This window comes from Misgurnus anguillicaudatus, chromosome 18 (genome assembly GCF_027580225.2).
Source record: "Misgurnus anguillicaudatus chromosome 18, ASM2758022v2, whole genome shotgun sequence".
NCBI classification, from domain to species: Eukaryota; Metazoa; Chordata; class Actinopteri; order Cypriniformes; family Cobitidae; genus Misgurnus; species Misgurnus anguillicaudatus.
The window spans coordinates 26,621,079-26,647,190 of NC_073354.2; the positions used below are offsets into that span (position 1 = coordinate 26,621,079).

General features: G+C 39.0%; 1 protein-coding gene across 2 annotated transcripts; it reads right to left on the reverse strand.

The window, feature by feature from the left end:
- Positions 1 to 2,179: 2,179 nt before the first annotated feature.
- Positions 2,180 to 25,737, reverse strand: LOC129429697 (adhesion G protein-coupled receptor F4-like). 2 transcript variants are annotated; one of them, XM_073856229.1, is made up of 14 exons: positions 25,610 to 25,737; positions 16,663 to 16,809; positions 16,302 to 16,411; positions 14,006 to 14,070; positions 13,650 to 13,786; positions 9,664 to 9,870; positions 9,169 to 9,372; positions 8,924 to 9,070; positions 8,660 to 8,835; positions 8,404 to 8,574; positions 3,684 to 5,027; positions 3,156 to 3,197; positions 2,885 to 2,940; positions 2,180 to 2,795 (listed from the first exon to the last, which is right to left on the reverse strand). In XM_073856229.1, exons 1-14 carry the CDS (start codon positions 25,668 to 25,670, stop codon positions 2,756 to 2,758), a joined length of 2,907 nt encoding a protein of 968 aa, XP_073712330.1. In that variant the 5' UTR covers positions 25,671 to 25,737; the 3' UTR covers positions 2,180 to 2,755. The 2 variants fall into 2 exon arrangements, with proteins under 2 accessions (XP_073712330.1, XP_073712329.1); XM_073856228.1 differs by lacking the exon at positions 25,610 to 25,737 and having other exon boundaries at positions 16,663 to 19,191.
- Between the last annotated feature and the right edge of the window lie 375 nt (positions 25,738 to 26,112).

Below are 26,112 nucleotides of genomic sequence, written 5' to 3' on the forward strand. Positions count from 1 at the left end.
GCATTTTTGTGAAGGAATTTGTTGGAGATCAGATTCAGAACGATTATCAAAACATACACAGAGTATAAAATTAATAAATAATTTTTTGCTTCAGTTTTTTTATAAATTGTGTAATCTAGTGGATAAACGCGGTGTTACAGACAACCATGAAACCTCATTAGGAACACCTTTTTCATGCAAATGTTTTCTCTTAATTGACGAGCTAACTCGTCAATGGCAGGGAAAGAGTTAAAGCAATTATTCCTGAAACTTTTGTAAGCCAAACTCAGTAACAGAACATCCAGTAGGATATAGTTTATTAACTTGATGAGACTCCTGTCTTGTATAATGGTGGTCTTGAGAAATGGTTGGGATCAGATACGTGGTAAACATCTGAAAATGGTAATTTATACTGTATGTTATTCACTCTATTACTATTATTTGTTGGCAGTACTGACAGTCTATTGAACCGTTTACCTAAATAATACATGGATCACAATTTCACTATTGCAGTGACAAATGCTGTCACTCTCTTAAAGCTCCAGTGTGTACTTTTTTTAGTTAATTCTTAGCAAAAACCCATGTTTTCTTCCAAAAGTATGTGCTCATTCATGTGTAATTACTTCCACCCCACTAATCAAAGTATTCTCGTAAGTGTAGAATCTGCTATTTAAAATACATACGATCGAGTCGCTCTCTGGTTGAATCCATGTTGTGCCTCCATCTTTGAAATACATTCGCCGACGAGGGACATTCCTGAAATTCAAGCTCCGCCTTTCGCACTTTCAGAGCACACTCAAGCTGGCCACGAGCTGAAGCCTACGGAGGTTGCATGTGTAGGCGGTATACGTCATCAAGACAGTCTTATTTCAGAATATTAACAATTATAAAGCTGACATTTATTCTTAGTTAATTGTAAATTGATGTAATATGCTTATGACTTGCGAATGTAATGCTCAGTTAATTTAAATAAACCAGGCTTGATGACGTATGCAGCCCGGATATGCGACCTGCGTTAGACTGAATCCTTCGGCCGCACGCCGTGATAAACCTGCGATCTAATGCTTTGAAAGCCTGTTGAAGAACTATTCTCGAGGACATTAAAACAAGTCGCCAAGGAAGCGAAACAGGGATTTTAAACGACAACGCGACAGGAAAAACATCAAGACCAAAGTCAATATTGGAGTTAGTTTTCCAAGATGGGTCTCATTGGACAATGAAGTTGCTAAGTTATCTTCACCACAGGTAATTCAGCATATTCGTTTACATCTATACAGTTTATGTTGTAAACTTGAAGTTTTATAGTTCCTTGGCTAACTATAGCATGGGTATGCGTAACACTTGTTAGTGTAAACATGCATGTGGTTTAATGTCTTGGAACAGCCACACGCCATCTCTCCGCCCATTTATGTAATCTGAGGTAACTGTTACTGAGATAAATGTTTTTCATCTTTTCTGACCTCTAACACAAACACACGGTGTACAGCGCTATTTTTAGCCTTTCATTGATAAAAGCGTCTGATCTGCGCGTCTTTCGTTTCATTTTACAAGCGTGTGAAAGTTGAGCGATCTTATTTCACCAATATCAGAGAAAGCTCTTACATATACACGGACATGTAACGTTTACTTAAACATAAGCATTGGACTCTGACATATTAGTTCGCGTCCATTTAAACCCGTCATTACTCTAGCTCATGATTAAATGACAGAGGGATTCGTCCACAGACCATCTCCTCAGTAATATGAAGAGAAGCTGTCGAAAATGGACAAAAAGAGACGGATTTAAACACCAAGTGTAAACGTAATGTGTCTCTCTCGTCCACTTGTGATCTGATCGACGAGCCCCTGTGATATTTTTCCTCGCGTGGATAAAAAAGGAGTGTCTAAGCTACGTTTATGGTTGTTTTTTGTATGTGATTTTAAGCGGACATATCATGACAATCAGACTTTTTACATGTTTAACATAAATCTGTGTGCTTTGACGGATCACACGCAAATGACATTGCAAATTGTTCATTTTTTTCATTGCTTTTGCTTTGTAGCTACTGGAAGCCATGTTAACCTTGGCATGACACGGCCGGGCCACCGTACGAGTTAAAACGCGTTCCGAATGGGGGGGCTAGAAAGTAATATTCAGTTGGTTGTCATATAGACTTTCACCGCTTGATGGGAGTAGATCCTACACAGTGGAGCTTTAAAACAAACTGTAACTTAGAATATCTAACCTTAATATATTATCAACAATGTGAATAATTATGCAGCATGAACATTTCCTTTTCCTCAGTAAGTAAAATTACAATATGTAAAATTGCAGTTTTTTATATAATTGTAAGGGGTTTTGTCTTGTGTTCTGTTTGTTTTTGTTATTAGGACTTTTATTTTGATATCCTGCTCTGTTCTGGCTTTTATATTTTAATCTGGTCATGTCTCACTTCACTTCCCACTTCTTGTGTATTTGTATATAACCACTTCCTGTTGAGCATATCGGGGCTGATTATTGTTTAACCATTCTGTTTGACCTGTGCCTGTTTTCTGGATATTGTTTGTCTTGCTGCCTGCCCTGACCTATTGCCTGATATTGGATTACGTTTTGGATTGCCCCTTTGGATGTGTTTGCTGGGCCTTTTTGGGATTTACTTAATAAACCTCTTTTTGCACATGGATTCTACTCTCCTGCACTTTCTTTCAACCACGTTACAATAATCTTTGAAATATATTCCGAGACAGGTTTAAACATTTTTTTACTTGGGTATACGCCGCATCCTTCCTAAGCAACCTAGTTTGACTGTAGACGATGGCCCTGTAGAAGTAGTGATCTGTAATTCAGAAATATTAGATAAAAGATAATAATCAGCCAACATGAAAGGACTAATATTGAGCTCATGAATGAAGTGTTGCATTTTACCTTGGTGGGTCAGAACTAAGTTTTAGCCTCAACTTTCCTGCCAGAGACTGTTGGACCTGCAACCACAGACAATTTGTTTAATTCTTAAAACGAGCCTTTCATTTTAGGAATAGGATTAACTTCATTAAAAGATGATACAACAAATGAAAAACTGTACATGTGATTAATATGATTTAGTACTTAATGAATCTAATACTGGAATAAATATTTGTGCCAATATTTTAGATTAAAGCCATTTCATCATGGCATTTAAAATAGACTTTGAATATACCTTGCTGTCCCGAAGTGTTCCAAACACTAAAACAAAGAAACCCTGTAGCAAAAGAAAGGTGTTTTGCATTAAGCAACATCATTAATGCATTATAATCAGTCCCTCCAAAAATACGTGATTATGCGATCGCATGATTTAACGCATAATCAGCCAAAGTCTGCATTTACCTCACACAAGCACAGCCATGTCCCCTTTTGCCATGGGAACGTTATGAAGTAATGTGATTATGTGACGTGAACATCATTGAAAAGCTGCAAAAGCTAAAAACTGTTTTTGCAAGTTCCTGCAATTTTTGCAAGTTCCCGCAATTTCATAGCATAAAATTGCATAAATATCCCTTATATTCCATCGCATTTTTTAAGAAAACATGTTGCAAGATTAAGGATTTTTGCCCGAAACAATCCAAAAAACTGAGTTTTTCTGGAAAGACTGTATAATGGATTATACTTAAAACCTTATACACTTTCCTTATAAAGGACACATAATGTAACTTTATAATAGAACATAAGCTGAAACAATAAATGTTACCTGAAATGAATTGAGGATGGCAAACACCACATGAAGGCCATACCCATCTGACACCATGGTTCCCACTCCAAATCCCCATGTTAGGCCAAAAATAGGAGTCAGAAAGGCCAGACATCGGAAAATGACAACAAGGTTGTGTTTCTCATCTTTTTGAGTTGCAGAATTGACATTTCTCCTAACTATTTTAAATAAAACCACAATCGAAACCATGAGGTTAAAGGCAACAATGGTCAGAGCTGGAATCACAAATGCCAGCAGGGCCTTAGATTCAGACCAGTTCAGCCAACAAACATCTTTCTTCCAAATATATCTACCAGCTCCAGCTGTGGATGCGACAGTAATAACTGCTATGAGCAAAGGTGCACAATAACCAACCATGAAGGCAATGACCATCATTTTAGCCCTTGACATCTGAGAAAAGACCATGGCAGTGCGGTAAAGGAGGAAAAGGGCTGAAGTTAACATCCAGAAGAAAAGAGCCAGGTAAAAAAAGTGAATGAAGAAAACCACTGCACTGCAGGGATTCACCGGTGTAGACTCTCCTGGTTTAGCAATTGCAGCTCCAATGATAAAGCAGATGTCTGCGATCAGCAGTGACACAGAGATGTTAACTACAAAGACGTGACGCATGTACGCTGTGTCATTTCCTGTCACTGACTTCCATACGATTATCTCAATAATGAGACATAAAACCAAGCTGGCCATTGAAATGGCTACACCAATGTATGTGATATAGGACAATGCTTTATCATCCATAAAATTCTTTGTCATGAGGATTGAAAAAGACGTTGTGTGGTTACATTCACATGTAACTTTGCCATTCTCTGAGTGCTTGACTTTACATCCATCAGAATCCCATCGGTCCAGATCAAAGTTCCAAAAGACACACTGAGGATTTCCCAGTAGCTCATTCGTAATGTCAAAAGTAAGAGAAATATTATTAACTGTTTGGTTAACCTTTATCACAACCACGTCTCCATTAATCCGGTTTTCGAATGTACCGGTGTCATTTTTAGAAGTATTACGAGTTGGTAGAACATTGTCAAGATTTGAGAAGATTATAAGAGTTACGAAGGTCGGTTCAGGAACGTCTGAAAACATGATCTGGGTATTTGAGTTTGGCTGTTGTGAAGTTAAATTGAATGAGTTGCGAATTAAGGTTCTTTCCAGCTGAATGGAGGATTCATTTAAAGTAAAATTCACATCTGACAGACGATTGCTTGTTACTTCAATGGCAAGCAAAAGTACAGTGCTGGTATTTGATGTTGTGTTGCCATTGTTTAATTCTCCCCATATGTTATTAGTTTGATCTGATACAATAACATCCACTGTTTTAAGATATGTCTGCAAATACAAAAAATACAGTTAGTAAATTGCGTATACTGCACTGATACATTGTCTGAAATAAAAAAATCACATTGCACACACAGTGCAAACATTATGTTTGTCTACAATTACAATGATTTTGAATTTATGAGTAATCAATGCAGTACTTCTGGTCATTTAAAGGGGACATTTCACAAGACTTTTTTTAAGATGTCAAATAAATCTTTGGTGTCCTCAGAGTACGTATAAAGCCCGGTATACACTGTGCGATTTAAAATAGTCCTTTAGGATTGTTGCTTGCCACACTGTGCGATCAAGATCGTAGTTAAGTCCATGTCACACTGTATGATCTCAGTTTCCATCAATGTCAGACTGTACGAGTTTAAAGACTTAAAAAAATCGCACGCAAACAGATGCGTCCGCAGTTTTACGTCATCGATCGACGACGGCTGGGCGAACACACACTAAACCGAAGGACAGCAAACCGGAACAAATCTACCGTTCATTTTAATCATGACTTATCTCAAGCATAAAAAGAAGAAAAAACAAGTAACTGGGATTTGCGATTTCTCTCCAGGCTGCCTCATTTTTTATCCTATCATGGTACATTGGCGATGACACGTTGTGCAAACACTATTTATCTTTCCATAACTCCACAAGTTTCTCCTCCTGCTGTTCAGTTTACCAGGCTCTTTTGACATTTGTCTGCGTTGATTTGTTGTTGTCGCCGCACTAATTGCGTTATCGGGTTCTGTGCTTCTATTGGTTATTGGTCTGCCGGTTGTCGTAGGTAGATGTCACACAGCAGGATTGTCTCACAAAATTTCAGACACTGCCAGAATTTTGTCGGAGGATAATTTTGATCGCAACGGTCATTAATCGGCTGCCTGTGAACATGTCAAACTAGCGATCAAAGACAGCAGATTTTAGCCTAGGATTCCAGAAATCTTTTAGGATTTCAAAATTTGTCTCAGACAGCTAAATCCTGGCTGAAATCTTTCAGTGTGCACCGGGCTTAAGACGTTCTAGCTCAAAATATCATATACATAATTTATTATAGCATGTTAAAATGTGCCCTTTTTGGGTGTGCCCTGTTAAATGCAAATGAGCTGATATCTGCACTAAATATCAGTGCCGTGGTTGGATAATGCAGAGAATGGTTTACCAAAACTAGGTTACTGGGTTGACCACATTTTCACATTTTCTAGATTGATAAAAGCAATAGGGACCCAATTATAGCACTTAAACATGGAAAAGTCAGATTTTTATGATATGTCCCCTTTAAAGTGTTTTTCTACAGTACATGTACAGTAGAAAATAAAACTCAATGAATAGCGCAAACAAAAAGGGCAGTTTCCTGGACAAAGTTTTTCCTAGTCCCAGACTAAAATGCATGTTTGAGCTGTCTTAATTTTAAAGCATCTTGCACTGACATGTCTTAACATATACAGCGGGAAAATAAGTATTTGACACATCAGCACCCCCACCAGCAAGGGGACCTCCAAGTGATCAACCGACACAAAATTTCCACCAGATGCCGCCAGCAAACCAAACATTGAATTCATTCAAAGAAACCAGAACATTCAAGTACACAAGTCGAGTCACAATACATAAAGTGAAATAAAACAGGGAACAAGAATTGCACACACTTTATTTAATACTTAATAAACACCTTTGTTGGTGATTACAGCTTCTAGACACCTCTGGTATGGAGAGAACAGTCATCTGCATTGCTCAGGAATGATTCTGGCCCATTCTTCAACACAAATGGTTTTTAAATTTTGAAGGTTCCTTGGGCCTCTTTTATGAATTTTGATCTTCAGTTCTCTCACTGGGCCATTCAAGCAACTGATTTTCTTTCTTTGAAACCACTTCATTGTTTCCTTGGGCTTGTGTTTGGGATCATTGTCTTGCTGAAATGTCCACCCTCTTTTCATTTTTAGCTTTCTGGTAGATGGCAGCAGATTTTTATCCAGAATGTCCCGGTACATTTCTCCATTCAATAATATGAAGTCTGCCAGTAACCCTTGCTGAAAAGTAGCCCCAAACCATGATGCTTCCACCCCCAAACTTAACTGTTGGTTTGGTGTTCTTGGGGTGGTGGGCAGTGCTATTTCTTCTCCAAACATTGTGTGTAGAATGACTGCCAAAACGTTCAATTTTGATTTCCTCTAACCATACTATAGTCTCCCAATAATCCACAGGCTTTTCCAAATGCTCTTTTGCAAAGTTTAACCGAGCCTCAACATGCTTTTTGTTCAGCAATGGAGTCTTGCGCGGTGAGCGTGCATGGATACCATGGCAGTTCAGTGCATTGCTTATAGTTATCTTTGAATAACAGCACCTGCTGATGCAAGGTCTTCCTGAAGTTCTGCCCGAGTGGTTCTTGGCTCTTGGAGAACTCTCCTGATTATTCTTGGACTCCTCGGACAGGGATCTTACATGGAGCATCTGATCGTTGGCCGGTTTATGGTGAAGTGATGCTAATTCCATTTCCGGATAATGGCCCCCACAGTGCTCACAGGAACATTCAGCATTCTGGAAATGTGCCTAGAACCATTCCCATCAAAATGCTTTTAAACGATAAGATTACGAAGATCTTGAGAGAGTTCTTTGCTTTTACCCATCATGAAGTCTTTCCTGGGTGCCTCCTGGGTAATGAGAAGCCTTTATAGGCCATTAATTAGGCTAAAGCAGCGAATATCAATTAGTGCTGATAGTGGGCAGGGTTTCTCTCAGATTTCAGCTGATCTCCTGGCTTTCTGTGCCATTTTGCACCTTGTTCTCTTCATGTGTTCAATACTTATTCCCTGTGTCATTTCACCTTATTTATTATTATTCAACTTGTATACTTAAATGTTCTGATCTCCCTGCATGAATTCAACATTCTGCCTAATGGCTACATCTGGCGGAAATTTTGTGTCAATAGCCCACTCAGAAATCCCCTCACCGACGAAAACGCTGATGTGTCAAACACGTATCCTCCCCACTGTATCAGTGCCATTGTTTTGTCTCAAGATGCACACCAGTATTGTTGTTTTTTTTGTTTGTTAAAAACAGCCTGATTTCACAAGAATTTATACATATTTTATGAGTTGGTTAATTTGTACGAATGAGTTCGATGTTAATTGTGCAAAACATATGATTATCATAAAAACAATAACGAAACCCCGCCCCTAACCCCAATTCCCAGGGGTCCAAGGAAATCGTACAAATGTATGAATATGGTCGTACAAATTAGCCACCTCGTAAAATACATAGGAATTGGCATGAGATAGCATTAGTAAAAACAGATTATAATTAAGTCCTGAAATAATCAAAATCCTGTCAGTAAAACCCCATAAATGAATAAAATATACAGGTATGTGTAAATTGCAGAAGAAAAATCAATTACATTCATCACAGTCTTATCAATGGTCATGTTTGTTGAGATGATTGTTAATTGATGGAGCATATCAACAATTGCTTTGACATCCGAGGCAGACTGTGATATCTCGATGCTGTTCTTCACAGTGGCATCACTGAGGCTTTTCAGAAACCCTGGAATTTTTTCCTCAGTCAAGACCTACATTACCATATAAAAATGTGCATATATTATACATTGTAAAATGAAAAGTGTTCTTTTAACAAATACATAATTAATCGAGTACCTGAACTTCACTTTGAAGGGATGCAAGAATAGGAAGTACACATTCGATCTGTATCTTCCTCCAGCCATCTAACTGACATTGATAAGTTATGAAGCCTATCCTGCCATTTTCACACGGTCCATTTACTTTATCACCTATTTGTCCAATTCCAAGTGTTTCACTTGTACAGTCAAATTCTGGACTCAAAAAATTTATTTAGTAAACATCATCCGAAGCAACAATAACACAAGAAATGATCTGAAGACTAAGAAACTAAAAGCTTACTTTTGTCACTTGTTTTAATGGTGACGCTTTTCCTGCTGTAACTGTAACCTTGTAGCTCTTTCAGGTCTTTGAGTTGACATGTAAAGGTTTCCACACTCCCACAATTTATTTTCAGAAGTTTATGTTGTAATATGATGCAGTTAGTTTCTGGTTGGGTAAACAGAGAATACAATGATTGATAAGTGTTTTTATAATGTTTTGATGAATAAGTAGAAATATTTATATTGACTGTTTGCATGTACAACCTGAATTTTCCAGTTTATCACCATCAGGAATCCGGTCCCACTCAATACTGTAGAGCGCAGCACAACATTTAATTTGGACAGTCTGATCCTTGCACTCAAATACTCGATCAGCGTCAACTTCAATCTTTGGACGTTGTTCAATAACAATGTCTTGCCATTGAATATAAGATATATTGTTCCTTTTTATGACACATGAGTATCTACCTATTAGTGGATAAATGTTATGTTAATATTATGTTTCTCCATCTATCTATCTATCTATCTATCTATCTATCTATCTATCTATCTATCTATCTATCTATAAATTTTCTATCAGTTTATTTGCCTTTAAAGTTTTTTAAACCTGAAACAAAAGAAACTGCATAACTGATTTTTATACCAATAAACATAAATATAAAACTGCTGTGCTAAAATCAGCCATATCTGTTATTTTGCTGTGCTAAAATCAGCCATATCTGTTATTTTGTCATAAAAGATATCATAGACATGACTCACCACTGTCAAATTCACTTGCATTCTTCACAGTGAGAGTGCTACTTGTGTTACTTTCAATAATTGAATATCTCATAGGATCTAGTGTAGGATCAATCTTATTCACGGTCCATGTTATTGCTCCCGCAACAGATGCTGGGTGTATACATCTCAGATCCAGCCTTTGCATTGGATATATTTTATTTGTGGTGTTGAAGAGGAGTGCTGGCACTAAAAGAAAAATGAACACACGTGACGTCACCTTCGGTGAAAGAGACTGTGGTTACGCCCACTGAGTGGCAAAAGAGTGTGTACAGTGTGAAATCAGCGAAAACACGAAGAAAACGCGTCTAAATGGGAAAAAGCTATTGTGCGATAGACTGTCCTAACAGATTAACAAGAATTCAGAGCTATTGTTTTACAAAAAACATCAAAAGGAGAAGTAAATTAATCGTTCATGCCAACGTCAACAGACCACAGGTTGGCTGACAAGTTGCTATCAAGCAGAGGTTTTACTTTCTACTTAAAATTATTTTTTCAACTATTTGTATTTTATGAGTGTTTTTTCCTTTGGAAAACATACATTCCAAAGCATATTATCATAATTTTTACTCTATTACATTTCATAAATACAAGTTTTTGTTTTACATTCAATATTTAAGTACATTAACGTATTTTTACACTGCAAAGAAAAAAGATTTTCAAGGGAAAAAAATCTTAGTATTTTTGTCTTGTTTTCAGTAAAAATATCTAAAAATTCTTAAATTAAGATGCTTTTTCTTGATGAGCAAAGTGATCCAAGAAAATAAGTCTAGTTTTTAGACCAAAAATATCAAATTTAAGTGATTTTGTGCATAAAACAAGCTAAAAATTCTGCCAATGGGGTAAATATAAAGTCTTGAAAATGTTTCTTAATCACAAGAAAAATTCAATTTGCAGATTTTTTTGCTTGTTTTATGCACAAAATCACTTAAATTTGATATTTTTGTTCTAAATACTAGACTTATTTTCTTGGGTCGTTTTGCTCATCAAGAAAAAGCGTCTTAATTTAAGATTTTTTAAATATTTCTACTGAAATCAAGAAAAAAATACTAAGAAAGAAAGTAATAAAATAAAAAGCAATCTTTGATACATAACAGCACAAAAAAACTATAAATGAATAAACTAGATCATACAGTAGTAGCATAATAGCTAAATTAAAAAATCACTACCCTTTGTAATGGTTTTGTTCTGTGTTTTTCTTGTATTCTGTGTATTTTTGTATTTTGGACTTTTATTTTGACATCCTGTTCTGTTCTGGCTTTTATTTTGCTATACATCCTGCCATGTTTCACTTCACACTTCCTGTTTGTTCTTGTATATAAGTCACATCCTGTTCACCAGTTCCTGGCTGATTATTACATCGCCACATCCTGTCTGTTATCTGAATCTGTTATCTGTATCTGTATCTGTTATCTGTTATCTGTTATCTGTTATCTGTTATCTGTTATCTGTATCTGTATCTGTTAATCTGTTTTGGTATCTGTATCTGTTCCTGTTTTGACCTGTGCCTGTTATTTGGATTTTGCCTGTACTGCCGCCTGCCCTGACACATTGCCTGTATTTGGATTCTGATTTTGGATTAACCATTTGGATTTGTTTGCTGGCCCTTTATGGGATTTTACAATAAAACACCTTTTGCACATGGATTCTCATCTCACTTGCTTTCTTTAAAGCACCCCGTTACAGAATAATCAGCCTAACCCGGAATCCAGCAAAGGTTTGTAACTTCCCACCAGCACCATGACTCCAGCAGATCAACTGGTTTGTCTCCGCGAGAACCACCGCTCCATTGAGGAATTTGTTGAGGATTTCTGTGAACTATCATGTCAGGTAAACTTCCAGGATTCATTTCTAAAGGACATATTTTATTGTGGATTAGATCGAGACATTGCCCGTACTATGCCACTCCATACACCACACTGGACTTTAGAACAGTACATTGACCATGCTCTGTGTTTGTGTGGCTCTCCCTTCACTGTGGGTGTTGTGGATAACAAACCAGAGGCTATTCACAACACGCCAACCCATATCATGCCTGTTCTGTCTGATTCTAATAAATCTGTGTCTGTTCCTAAAATGGCCGCCACCATGCCTGTTCCTAAAATGGCCGCCACCATGACTGATCATAAAATGGCCGCCATCCTGCCTGTCCCTAAAATGGCTGCCATCCTGCCTGTCTTTGCACCTGCACCTGTTTATGTGCGAGCAACAACCATTCCTGCACCTGAGCTTCAGAGGGCCGTTGTCACCACCACACCTGCACTTATGAGGGCTATCATTCACCCTTCACCTGACATCAAGATGGCCACCATGCCCGAACCAACGACCACAGAGGTATGTCTTATTGACTCGTTTATTCCTGAATTTGCCATGGCCCTGTGGTGCGTTTGGTCTGCATTCTGCTCGTTTGTCCCCTGTGTTCCTCCAGGCTCTGAATCTGAACCACCGGAATCCTCGGCCTCATCTGACCCTTCTGATTCACCCGTCCCGTCCGATTCACCCGTCCCGTCCGATTCACCCGTCCCGTCCGATTCACCCGTCCCGTCCGATTCACCCGTCCCGTCCGATTCACCCGTCCCGTCCGATTCACCCGTCCCGTCCGATTCACCCGTCCCGCCCGACTCATCGGATCCGCCCGACTCATCGGATGCGCCCGACTCATCGGATCCGCCCGACTCATCGGATCCGCCCGACTCATCGGATCCGCCCGTCTCATCGGATCCGCCCGTCTCATCGGCCCGTCTCATCGGATCGGCCCGTCTCATCGGATCGGCCCGTCTCATCGGATCCGCCCGTCTCATCGGATCCGCCCGTCTCATCGGATCCGCCCGTCTCATCGGATCCGCCCGTCTCATCGGATCCGCCCGTCTCATCGGATCCGCCCGACTCATCGGATCCGCCCGACTCATCGGATCCGCCCGACTCATCGGATCCGCCCGACTCATCGGATCCGCCCGACTCATCGGATCCGCCCGACTCATCGGATCCGCCCGACTCATCGGATCCGCCCGACTCATCGGCCTGATTCACCGGTCCCGTCTAATTCATCTGATTCACCTGGCTCAAAGGACTCATCTGATTCACCTGGCTCTAAGAACTCATCTGATTCACCATCTGGGACATCACCACCTTGGACTGTGGAAGCTTTTCCAAGTTTTTTTGGGGGGAGGGGTAGTACCCGGACACAGGAAGGAGGCAGAGGACACCAAGGCGGAGGCCGAAGTGTGCTCGGACCCTTCCTTTCCTTGTGTTCAAGGTCCAAGCCTGCCCCATGACCCAGGTCCAAGCCTGCCCCATGACCCAGGTCCAAGCCTGCCCCATGACCCAGGTCCAAGCCTGCCCCATGACCCAGGTCCAAGCCTGCCCCATGACCCAGGCCCATCCTGGCCTCATGACCCAGGACCTCTCCTGAACTGCCCTGCCTTTGCCAAGAGGTCCTGGCCCACCCTCTTTTGGACTTTATTATTTGTTTGTTGGGCTCCGGGAGTCGCCCTTTAGAGGGGGGGTTCTGTAATGGTTTTGTTCTGTGTTTTTCTTGTATTCTGTGTATTTTTGTATTTTGGACTTTTATTTTGACATCCTGTTCTGTTCTGGCTTTTATTTTGATATACATCCTGCCATGTTTCACTTCACACTTCCTGTTTGTTCTTGTATACAAGTCACATCCTGTTCACCAGTTCCTGGCTGATTATTACATCGCCACATCCTGTCTGTTATCTGAATCTGTTATCTGTAACTGTTAATCTGTTTTGGTATCTGTATCTGTTCCTGTTTTGACCTGTGCCTGTTATTTGGATTTTGCCTGTACTGCCGCCTGCCCTGACACATTGCCTGTATTTGGATTCTGATTTTGGATTAACCCTTTGGATTTGTTTGCTGGCCCTTTATGGGATTTTACAATAAAACACCTTTTGCACATGGATTCTCATCTCACTTGCTTTCTTTAAAGCACCCCGTTACACCCTTACCACTTTCAGCGAATAAAGTGGGATCCACAGGGAGTCCTGCCTGCTTTAGACTGTTGGCAAGCTGTATGTTTGCAGATGTAAAATCGGGGCTGCTAGATGTTGCATTAATTGTGTAGTCTACTATAATGCTACCAGACCTAGGGAAAACACATATTCATTAGAAATCACTATGTCAACAAGTTTTACAAAAAAATTGCACATAAAAAAAAACATATGTCACGCTTTCAAGCTAAAGTCTTCTAATGTTATATTTTCACAGAATGTTTTTTATGCATGAAGATTTCATTTAATCAGTAAATCACAAAAACTGACTTAGCTGGGTTTTTACGTACTGCATCACATATTGTAGACCTCACCTGAAATTATTGACTTTTGCAGACCCAGGAATGTAGTCAGGTACAGTTTTGTAACATTGGTCAATCTGTAACCAAAAGTATATACTTAAGGAAATGCACTACAGTACTCATAGGTATAATGGAAGAACTTTGGGGAATTAAGAACCTTGCATTGTAAGAAATGTGATGCCTTAAACTTTGACGGGCGGTTTCCCGGACAGGGGAGCTGTCCAAACTGAAAACAACTTGCACTGACATATCTTAAAATACACAAGTGCCCTTTTTTGCCTCAAAATGCAAAACAAAAAGTAATGATTTTAGTAAGGCACGTTGGTTAAGCTCTGGAATGATTTACCGAAGAATGTTCGAGAATCAGACACAGTCGATCAATTTAAGTCTAAACTAAAGACATTTTTCTTTAAAAAAGCATTCACATAATTCGTCTGGGTAATATACTTATGTCGCAATAGTTAGCCTGTCTGGAACCGAGCGGAAATGACTGTAATACTTGCATTACATGAGAACGGCTCCTATGGATTTTGTTTCTCTTTCCCCGTCTTGTCCTCGATCCCAAAGACAATGAGACAAACAGACCCAGTTCCTGGTGCCATGAAGGTCATCACACCACTGATCTACTGGCTTTCCTTCAACATGATGCCCAGCTGATGTCTGACCTACGACCACCGGCTACCCCGTTTATTTATATATATGAAGAGTTTGGTTCCAAAACGCAATAAATCCATTTTGACAAATTTTGGTAAAAACGTGTTTTCTATACCAAGAAAGTGACAAGATGAAAACAACTATTTTCTGTTACAAACTTTCACATAGCATCTTTAGGTTATAAAAACATAAAAAATTCAAATCCATAAGTTGATTTTCAAAGATTTATTATAAAAACGGATAATTTTTTCCACAAAATGCAATAAATCCATGACAAGTTTTTATTCAAAATGCTATAAATCTATTGAATCAATAGCCTATATAAATGTGCATTCATCTTTGCCATGTTATATTCATTTAGTTGACTAGTTGTACACACTAATTAAAAATATAAACATTAATGTCATTAATCAAAACACTTACTTTGTCATATTAAGATCACTGTCATTGCGGTTACTTGACGTCCTCGCTTAACGTCTTTCACAGAGATCAGCTGTAAAATGTTTTTGGTCCTGCTCGATTTTAGTTGACTTTGAGTAAAATTATGGAAAGTTTTTCATCCTCTGGGGTCAATGTGTTAGCATGATAAGCTTGATGCTGTCGGGAGAAGCACCCGTCTCCCGAGTGCCTCTCAGGGAAAATATTAGATGCTGATGGCTTACGTTTCTTTCCCATCACAGAAAACCATCACAGGTTTATCAATGCAATTAAAGTATTATTTTGTTTTGTTTGTTGATCACGAAGTACAAAGTAGATGAGGAAAACTAGGACTCCGTGGACTCAGCGCGTCCGCCATTGTTTGTTTACATTACGTGACTGGTGGGCTGTAATATCAGAAATGGATTTATTGCGTTCTGTTAAAAAGGAGCAGTGGCGTTTATCGCATTTTGGGAAAAAAGGGAGAAAAGATGACAGAATAAAACGGCGGATATTGGATTTTGCGTAAAATTAAGAATTTACTTTTAACTACTGACCTGATATAATACTGATTTTGACAGTAACTCATTTTTTTCAAAAATGGCATTTATCGCGTTTTGGAACCAAACTCTTCATATATATAGGGTGTTTTTTCAACCCCTTGGGAGTCAGCTGACATTAGCTTAGCACCCTCTTATTACCACCCTCCCTACGGTCAAATCTTAGCCAATTTATTCTGCTGCTTATGTTGTCCATCGATTTTTCTGTGTTTTTTCCTGCATCTGTTAAGCTGCTATGAAATAATTAACATTTGTGAAAAGTGCTATATAAATAAAATTAAATTGACCTAAAACTAGTTATATTTCCTAATTAAACTAAGGCCTAGCCCTGGTTTAAAATAATACTTGTCCAGGAAACCACCCCAAAAAGTACAATCAAACTGGGTTTACAAGTAATTTCAACTTAAATATCAATATTTATTTTATTATATATTTTTCTTTCAAATGATTGTACTTCCACTTATCAAATTAAGCACTTATCAAATGTAACTTATTTTTATAAGTTAAAGCAAAATTAGATTTTACCTAAAAACTTAGTGAATGTTATATCATGTAATATTTGAATTTCATTTGTTGAAGTGAATGGAATATTAATAATAAGTACCCCATAGTTAAAAAAAAAACATAAGCTTATATTTATGTGTACACTGTTATAAAGGTTTTCCATGCATACTTACCATTGGTTGAATTTTATTTAAAAGAGTTCTCCTCTCTTCAGTATCAGCGGCAAGACTGGTATCAAAAACTTGAGCTATTGTCATTGACATTGACATTGGCCTTTTAAATGCTGCAAGAAATAAAGTTATTAAGTATGATCTATGCTTTGTTGTGTAGTTGTTATTTTCAAAATCCTGGTGTCCATATTGCCAGACTGATCTGTTGTTTATGTGTGGGTCTGTACTTTGTTTTACTAAACAGTAAGACATTCATAGTATACTGTAAGTTTGCACTTATTAAAACCAAATGTCAAACATATTTTTGACTGGATTTAAAAAGGTAAACATTACCCTTACACGATTTACTAACTGTATGGTTTACCTGATTGTGTTGTTGTTGGTGGTGGTGCTGCTGTTCCGTTAAAAGGTTGCAAACTCATTGCCAGGGCCGGAGTGGGGCCACTTTTCAGCCCGGGAGTTACAGGCCCAAGACGGCCCACTTTTTCTATAGTGTTATTCCAAATTAGCACTTTTTTCAAATTGGATAAATAAAGCAACAGTTCAGCTCTTACTATAGTTTTTATTAATATCATGGTTCAACAAATAAGGTAAAAGTTACATAATATTTCACTTGAGATGAGAAGTTAACAAAAATATTCCTCTACACTCTGGGTTATTTTTGACCCACAATGGGCAAACACCGGACAGAACACACGCTGGGTCAAAAATATCCCAATGCTGGGCCGCTGTTATGCAACCATGGATTATAATAACCCAACAGTTGGGTTAAAACAACCCAGCATTGGGTCAATTCCAACCCAGCAGCGTGTTCCGTCCAACACCCACCCACCATGGGTCAAAAACAACCCAGCCCTGTTTAGAGTCTATTCCACAAGGAAAGGTTGATAAATTATTAGCATTGCTAATGCTATGAGGCCTATGATTAATCAGATGCAAATAGAAATATAAAACCCAGTCCTAATTAAAAAAGAAAACAGTTTGACGAAAAAATATTAAATCCAATATTGGGTAAATATATAGCATAAAAAGTGATTTATAAGCTTTTTTTAGGCTGCTCATTTTTGACTAGGAACACAAAAGGTGTTATATGGTTCTGAACACAACCTGAGGGTTAAATAACTTTAATTCATATTGTTTACTCATTGCCTCCTCGTTTTTAGCGGGGAACTGGCTTATCTGCTGCTCAGAAACTGCTTGCATAATATTTGCAAAGTCTATGAATCGCATATATACACAAAAGGCTAATATTTTAACAAAAAAAAATGTTGGCTTGTAAATAGTTTGAAAACGGTATTAGCCGAATAATTAAGTTGCTAATGCTAACCATTACTAGGCTTATTTCTCTTTAAGTTACCTGTTGTCACTTTTGTTTGTCCTCTTGAAAATAAATCTGTAAAGTTTGGCACATTTGGCAGCATCCTCCTACAATGGCTTTTTTCTTCAACCTGTTTTTTTACGCCCTCCTCCTCTCAGACGCGTTTTGTTACGGTAGCGCCGGCCCAGCCTACCGGAGAAAAGTTTTGGAAAAGACGTGCTATGGACCGAACCAACTCTATGGGAGGGGAGGGGAAAACTCCTTCACATGGTACAACCCATGCAGAGGCTGCGCGCTGCAGTGTCAATGCGAAACGTGTGAAGTGTCATTTAAGAGAAGACAGACTCACTAACGTGACAAATGTAAAAAAAAAAAAAAAACTTGACCGGCCCAAAAGTGAAGCGGCCCACCGGGAATCCTCCCGGTTCTCCCGATTACCCACTCCGGGCCTGCTCATTGCATTTGTTGTGAGAGAGCATTTCACTAGGAACTTGATCTGGGGGGGTTTGTTAGTCTCTCTACAGTAGCAAAAAGAGTGCGAGTGTTGTTTATGTTGTTGTTTATAATGTTGAAGAAGAAGGTCTGTCTAGCTGTGCCTAGTTCTACATTGAAAGCACAAAGACTGTCCTTATAGATGCTATAATGTACATCAAGTTTTGTTTCCCGCCACATACGTTCAGCTTTTCTGCATGTTCTTTTCATGCGCTGTACTGCTGTTGTGTTTCTCCAGGGTGCTTTACGTCTGCCAGTGATCATCCTGAACTTTACTGGAGCTATAACATCAATGGCATCTTTAACTTTTGTGTTAAATTTTTCAAGGAGAACATCAACAGAGTCTGCCGATATGTTTGGCAACATTGATATAGCATTCATAAATACCTCAGTGGTGTTCTCATTTATGAACCTTTTTTTGACATAGACAGATCTAGCATCAGTGGCAGGACAGATCAATAAATCAAAGTAAACACAGAAATGGTCAGATAGCGCTTCATCCTTGATTACAGTGGATGAAATGTTTAGACCCTTGCTAATGAGCAGAACAAGAGTTTGTCCCCTTTTGTGTGTAGGACCTTGCACATGCTGGGTCACATCAAATGTGTTTAAAACATTTAAAACAGTTAAACAGTTCAATCGCAGTATTGTTTTCTGCATTGTCTATATGAATTTGGAAACTCCAGCAATAATAAAATAATCAAATTCAGAGGAAATTGTTGATAAAAGTTATGTGAATTCATCAACAATTGCTGAGTTGTATTTGGGAGGCCTATAAATAATTGTAAACAGAATGCGTGGTGTACCTTTTAGAGTAATACACAAATATGATGAATTTAAGCTTAGTAGCCGAGAAAACATATTTGTTCCTCGGGCTGGGAGAGGTCCACTGATGAATGATTGAACTTTCAGTCTTGCAATTGTTTCATAAAGTTCATTGAAATCCCCCTTAAGGAGCTCAGACTGCTCTTTCCGAATGTCATTCTTTCCCACATGTATGACAATCCGACAGACAGACTGACAGACTTATGTTTCATCAAAATGTTGCAAAGTTCCTTGTTAACATCAGAAACCGTTGCCTGAGGAAAACAGTATGTACGGGTAGCCTTGTTACGACGTGTTAAAACTAGTTTCTGTCTCCACGACCGCGAATGAATGTAAGATAGATAGATAGATCTGTCTCCGCGACCGCGAATAAATGTAAGAGATAGATAGGTAGATAGATAGATAGATAGATAGATAGATAGATAGATAGATAGATAGATAGATAGATAGATAGATAGATAGATAGATAGATAGATAGATAGATATATAGATAGATAGATAGATAGATAGATCTATCTCCGCGACCGCGAATGAATGTAAAATGGATAGATAGATAGATAGATAGATAGATAGATAGATAGATAGATAGATAGATAGATAGATAGATAGATAGATAGATAGATAGATAGATAGATAGATGTTAATGAATGTAGAATGTTTAATGAGAAATGTTAAACATCTGTAACTTATTATAAAAGCTACAAATATTTCTGGATCACTATATGACCAGTAATTTTAGGAGGGGGCAAAATCAAACCAAAAATAGCTTTAAGCATTCAAATATGCACTGTAATCATTACTGTTTTGAAATGTTACAAGAAACATTTTCACATTAACACTGCGTTTGAGTTTATCCGTCCTTGTTTCTGACAGTTTCACTTTGTAGTTTTTAGGGGTCAAGCACCGAAGGTGCTGAGACACCTATTGTAATTGTACTTTTTTCTTCTTCTTAGCCATTGGTGTCTATGGCAGCCCTATGAACCGTACGTAGGAAAATGATGAAATTTGGCACAGTTGTAGTGGTGGTCATAAATAGTCAGGTGGCCAAAAATGGGGTCTCTAGCATTAACTCTATAGCGCCACCAGCAGTACAAAAATTCAATGTTCAAATGGTAATAACTGCAGATCCGTTTGATCTATGAAAATTCTACTTAGTACACGTGATTGCTCTCCTCATGCTTATTGTTTTTAATACCTTACAGTAAGACTCCACCCATTACAGTAGCAGCCATTTTGAAATGTACAGTATTTCGTTTTTTCGCTACTCCTCCTTCAAATTTGGTGCAATTGTTATGAAATTTGGCACAGGTGATCTTTGGAGTGAGCCGCATAGAAATGACTGAACAGAATTTTGATATTTATCTTTGTTTAAAAGTAATAAATGCACAAACTTAACGAGGTTGACGCAAAAATGGTTTTGAAACTGTATCTCGATCATTATTTGATCAATCGAAATGAAATTTGGTACACTTCATGTCAACCATAAACTGGGGGACCATGCCAAATCGGGTGACAGCGCCACCTATGGGTCATGAGATATGAAAAAAGGCTATTTTTGCCCATAACTACAGAAAATAATGATTGTGTTGTCTTTGGATTCCTTGGCTCATGCCGCATCTGTGGGTGTGTATTATGCCGGGATTTACCGGACCGCTTTTCTGCCATTTTGAAATTAGTCATAAATTGCTATAACTTTTGAAGTATTGGCTATATCGCCAAAAAATAGGTAGGGAGCTTCAGCATGATGCCCTGAAGGTACCTGGGAAGTCAGAAGTTCTGAATACTTTGTCTGATATTAATTTTCTTTGTGAAATTGTATTCACTGGTTTATGCCGATTGCAACGATACCTCATTTGTCATTTTCCAACATTCTATTCATGTGTTATTGTAAGGCATATGGTAAATGATCTTTTCGCTACTCCTTTTACAAATTTTGTTTATTTTATGCCAGGTTCTGCTCGTATAATGTTTGGAGCAATCCGCACAGGAATGACTGAACAGATTTTTCTGGCACCTAGGCAGTTTTTTGAGCAATACCTCTGTAAAGTTGATCATGCCTGTGATGTTGTCTATTTGTCATAGTTAATTACTGTATATTACATTTCATAGCGTTGCTCTACAGAATGTTTTCTTGTCTTCAATCTCACTTGAGCTTTTTGATTCTCATATACATTGTATTTCTGTTATTTCTGCTCTGCGGTGTCATTTCTACATCTTTGGTAATTGGCATATATCAATCCTGCATCTCTGTAATCTCTTTTCTGCTGTCCCTTAAACTGTGTCAACTGAGTGGTGTGGCGAGTAAGGCAACCGCAAAGAGATTCTGAGTTCTTGGGTTCGAATCCTGCCTGAGGCAATTGTTTATCTCTTCTATTACATTTTGTTCTTTCTCACCTATTCTTCTCGACCTGTCTGTAGTTCACAAATGTTCTGTTTTTGATATAGTTTCGGTTGCTTCTCGGCACTGCAGTGGTTCTGCTCTGTGATTGCTACGCTTTGGGTTCTTTGCAGCGCCTTGTATTCTTGATGCACCTTGGGTGCTCAATGCGCCCTGGGTGATTGATACGTTGTATGTTTCTTGCTGTGCTTTGGGTGCTTGATGTTCTTTGTGTGCTTGCTGTGCTTTGAGTACTTGCTGTACTTTGTGAGCTTGCTGTGCTTTGTGTGCTTGCTGTGCTTTGGGAGTTTGCTGTGCTTTGTGTGCTGGCTGTGCTTTGTGAGCTTGCTCTGCTTTGTGTGCTTGCCGTGCTTTGTGGTCTTGTTGTGGTTTGTGAGCTTGCTGTGCTTTGTGTGCTTGCTGTGCTTTCTGTGCTTGTGTGCTTGCTGTGCTTTGTGTGCTTGCTGTGTTTGGTGTGCTGGCTGTGCTTTGTGAGCTTGCTGTGCTTTGGGTGTTTGCTGTGCTTTGTGTGCTTGCTGTGCTTTGTGAGCTTGCTGTCTTTGGTGTGCTTGCTGTGCTTTGTGTGCTTACTGTGCTTTGTGAGCTTGAGTGCTTTGTGTGCTTTGTGAGCTTGCTTTGCTTTGTGTGCTTTGTGTGCTTGCTGTGCTTTGTGAGCTTGATGTGTTTTGTGAGCTGGCTGTGCTTTGTGTGCTGGCTGTGCTTTGTGAGCTTGCTGTGTTTTGTGTGCTTGCTGTGCTTTGTGTGCTTACTGTGCTTTGTGAGCTTGAGTGCTTTGTGTGCTTGCTGTGCTTTGTGTGCTTGCAGAATGATCTGCTTGTCTTCAATCTCACTTGAGCTCATGTACATTGTATTTCTGTTATTTGTGCTTCTGCTGTGTCATTTCTGCACCTTTGGTGATTGACATGTCAATCCTTGCAGCTCTCTAATCTCTTTTCTGCTGCCCCATGACCTGTGTCAACCGAGTGGCGCATCTAGGAAATCAGATTCTTTGAGATTCTGAGTTCTTGGGTTTGAACCCCGCCTGAGGCATGTATTAGGTGTTTCTATTAAAGTTTTGTTCTTCCTCATCAATTCTTCTCAACCTGTCTGTAGTTTACACATGCTCTATTTTTGCCATGTTTGCTGTTGTTGCTCTGCATTGTGGTGGTTCTGCTCTGTGATTACTGCGCCTTGCATGTTCAATGCGCTGTATGGTGCTCGCTGTGCTTTGTGTGCTTGCTCTGCTTTGTGTGCTTGCTGTGCTTTGTTATCTTACTGTGCTTTATGTGCTTGCTGTGCTTGGTGTGCTCGCTATGCTTGGTGTGCTTTGTATGCGTGCTGTGCTTTGTGAGCTTGCTGTGCTTTGTGAACTTGCTGTGCTTTGTGAGCTTGCTGTGCTTTGTGTGCTTGCTGTGCTTTGTGAGCTTAATGTGCTTTGTGTGCTTGCTGGCTTTATGAGCTTGCTGTGCTTTCTGAGCTTGGTGAGCTTGCTGTGCATTTTGAGCTTGCTGTGCTTTGTCAGCTTGCTGTGCTTGGTGTGCTTTTTGAGCTTGCTGTGCTTTGTGTGTTTGATGTGCTTTGTGTGCTTGCTGTGTTTTGTGAGCTTACTGTGCTTTGTGTGCTTGCTATGCTTTGTGAGCTTGCTGTGCTTTGTGAGCTTGATGTGCTATGTGAGCTTGCTGTGCTCTGTGAGCTTGCTGTGCTTTGTATGCTTGCTGTGCCTTGTGAGCTTGCTGTGCTTTGTGAGCTTGCTGTGCTTTGTGTGCCTGCTGTGCTTTGTGTGCTGGCTGTGCTTTGTGTGCTTTGGTGAACTTGCTGTGCTTTGTGTGCTTGCTGTGCTTTGTGAGCTTGCTGTGATTTGTGAGCTTGCTGTGTTTTGTGAGCTTGCAGTGCTTGCTTTGGGTGCTCATTATTGCGCTGAAGGTGCTTGGCCCCGAGTTGCTGCTTGCAGCTATATTTTACATTTGATGTTGTCAAAGTAACTTAAAAGTAAAGTAATTAGTAATTAGATTACTTTTTGCATGTAGTAATCAGTAATGTAATCAAATTACAATTTTAAAGTAGTAATTAGTAATTTGTAGTGGATTACTTTTTTTGAGTAACTTACCCAACACTGATGATTTTGAGGGTCTGTTAGCTCTGTAAGCTACTGGCTGATGTGATCTGTGTCCATTAACATTTGGGGATTCTTCACCCAAACTCATTAGTTCTTCAAATCTATTTTCAAGCTGTACAGGGGGTGGTAGAATACCAATATTGGCTACTCGAGTTGTACCCATATCTGGGGTAGATGATGCTAATGCAGCCAGTGTTGGGAAAGTTCACTTTCTACATGAACTAGTTCAGTTCACAGTTCACAAATTTTAAAATTAACTAGTTTAGTTCATAGTTCATATTTCAAAATTTTGAACTAGTTCACAGTTCCAAAAATGAACTAATTTAAAGTTCTTTTTTCCCATATTATTTTTTAAAAATTATTGCCATTATAGCTCATATAGAACCACAGACAGCAATTATTTTATTAGTTTTAACACTGAAGCTAAATGCGTCAGATTTCATCTTCATATCCAACTTTAAGTCCTTATCCAACCAGGGTTTACATTAGCATTGACTGTCTTTTAAATTTTTGTATTTGCTTGCACATACCTTGAAGGCTAGCCTGGTGCTTCAAGGGGGTCACACATCGGGCGAGAAACGCTGCGAGGCGTCGCGCGTAGTACAACTCGCAGGTATTGCACGCCGCACGTGCACGTTAAATAGCGTGAGCTTAGTCAGAGTCTATTTCAAGATCCAGAATATGCGTTAGCAGCCTATGTTAATCGTTAACGATTTAGGACAAATATGACGTTATTTAATATTAAACTATGTGAGTGGCGCGGCAGGGATTTGGATTTCACCAGCGTCCAGTCAGTGTTGTTTTGATGACGCATGCAGCCGTGAAACGCTGACGTGTGCCGGTGTTGCCAGATTGGGTGTTTTTTTCCGCTACACATTAAGGCCTGTTTACAGTGTGTTTCAGCCGGGTTTTCGCCTGGAAGAATCTATAGAAATCTGGCACCCTATTGAACGACGTTAAACTGAAAGAGCATGCCGTTCACAAGCACCAGAATGAACGAGTTCGAGGTAATGTTCATCAGGCAGTAATACAGTACGTTCAGTTCACGTTCGCCCAAAATATGAACGAGTTCATGAACTTTCGTTCAATGAACTCGTTCAGGCACAACACTGAATGCAGCAATTTGTGACACTCGTGACAGTCTAATGTCTTGAGCACTTTTGGGTCTCGCACCCTGTTTATGCCATTGATTTGTGTCCTCAATTACTTTAGGTTTCTCTGAGCTCACTATGACCTGTTTAAAAGCATTAGGTTCACAGGACTCACCAGCATTATGTTGAGAGGAACCACGATGATGCTCTGCTGTATGTTCTGGCAGGGTCAGCAGCACCACAAGTAACTTTTTTTCGAGAACTGCAATTTTTTGTAAAAGTCTGTGGCAGTTTGAGCAACAGGTGGATTGAGATCCAAAAGACGGCATTTTTTCTTCTGATTGATTGTGGGCAGCTGTGTTGTCCTGTTTTAGGATTGTCAATTGCCGGCAATAGCAGACTAGTAGACCACTATCACAGATTCCCCAAGTTTTTGAACATTCCAAAATATCAATATAGTTTTAGTAGGAATTTGTGGTTTTAGTGTGAGTGCCCAATTGTTTAATTTGAGCACTGTGCTGAACTGCTGGTAGTTGAATCAAAAGATAAAAGCGAAAAAGCAAAATCGCAAAGCACAGAGCACTACATTTTCAGGCAGTATCGACGATTTTAGCAGCAACAACAAACAAACAAACAAACAAACTGCTTTTGTGGACTAAATGCAACTTCCGGTACTTCCACGGAGAATCAATGATAACAGAGTCCTTTAACAGTAGTTTTTTTCTTATAAGGGAAATAAATGACAAGTAAATTACCTTTGTTCATATATCATATCTAAATGTATAAACTACTACACTAAGCTAATGTTACTGGGAAAAATAAAAGTATACATTGTTAGCTGATCCTTGAATTCTTGCCTAGCTGCCAGGCTTCTCCGCTTAGGTGTAATTCATGCTCATCGTCTCCCCTCATCTTTAGCAAACCAAAACATTTTATTTTCGCCAAGGTATTTGTTTCAGAAATCGTTGTTTCAAATAAATACAAGACCAGAAGTTCACTTTGATTCAGGCACGTAACCGCAACAAAGTGCTTGCATCCAATTAAACCATCTATAAAAGATAACCTGTTCAGCATGTCAGGTGTCAATCATACCTCTGCATGGGTTACTGATGTCTATAGGGAAGTTTGGATCTGTTACTTTATATCCACTCATACACGAGCAATCGTAACTCCCAGCAGTGTTGAAGCAGATTGAGTTTGGACCACAGATCTCAGGAATCTCAACACATTCATCCATATCTATATTACAGAAAAATAAAAATATTAGATAAATAGTTTGCACAACTCACAAAGACTTTTATGTATGCTCAAAATGATTTTAAATAAGATCAAAAACTTTTTCAAGAAGACACTTTAAATGAGAAAAAAAATCTGAAAGAAAAAAACTATAAAAACTTAAAATGTTTAATTTAGCAAAACCTTGGAGTGACAGTAGCAAAAAGTCTGGGCCCGGTTCCCCGATAACGCTCACTCTTAGCACGCTAAGAAGGCTCAAAAAGATATATCTTAGCAAAGTTGTTTATGTTCCTAAGTGTGTTCCCCGAAGTGTCTCTTAGGAAGCTTCTTAACACGATGCCTCTAAGAACGACGTAACA

Coding starts and splice junctions, on each gene's coding strand:
- LOC129429697 (XM_073856228.1), bottom strand. CDS start 16,873: ATGATATTAATAAAAACTATAGTAAGAGCTGAACTGTTGCTTTATTTA. Junction 13,787..14,005: donor GCAAAAGTCAATAATTTCAG/GTGAGGTCTACA, acceptor TGTTTTCCCTAG/GTCTGGTAGCATTATAGTAG. Junction 5,028..8,403: donor TTGATAAGACTGTGATGAAT/GTAATTGATTTT, acceptor TTGTATTTGCAG/ACATATCTTAAAACAGTGGA.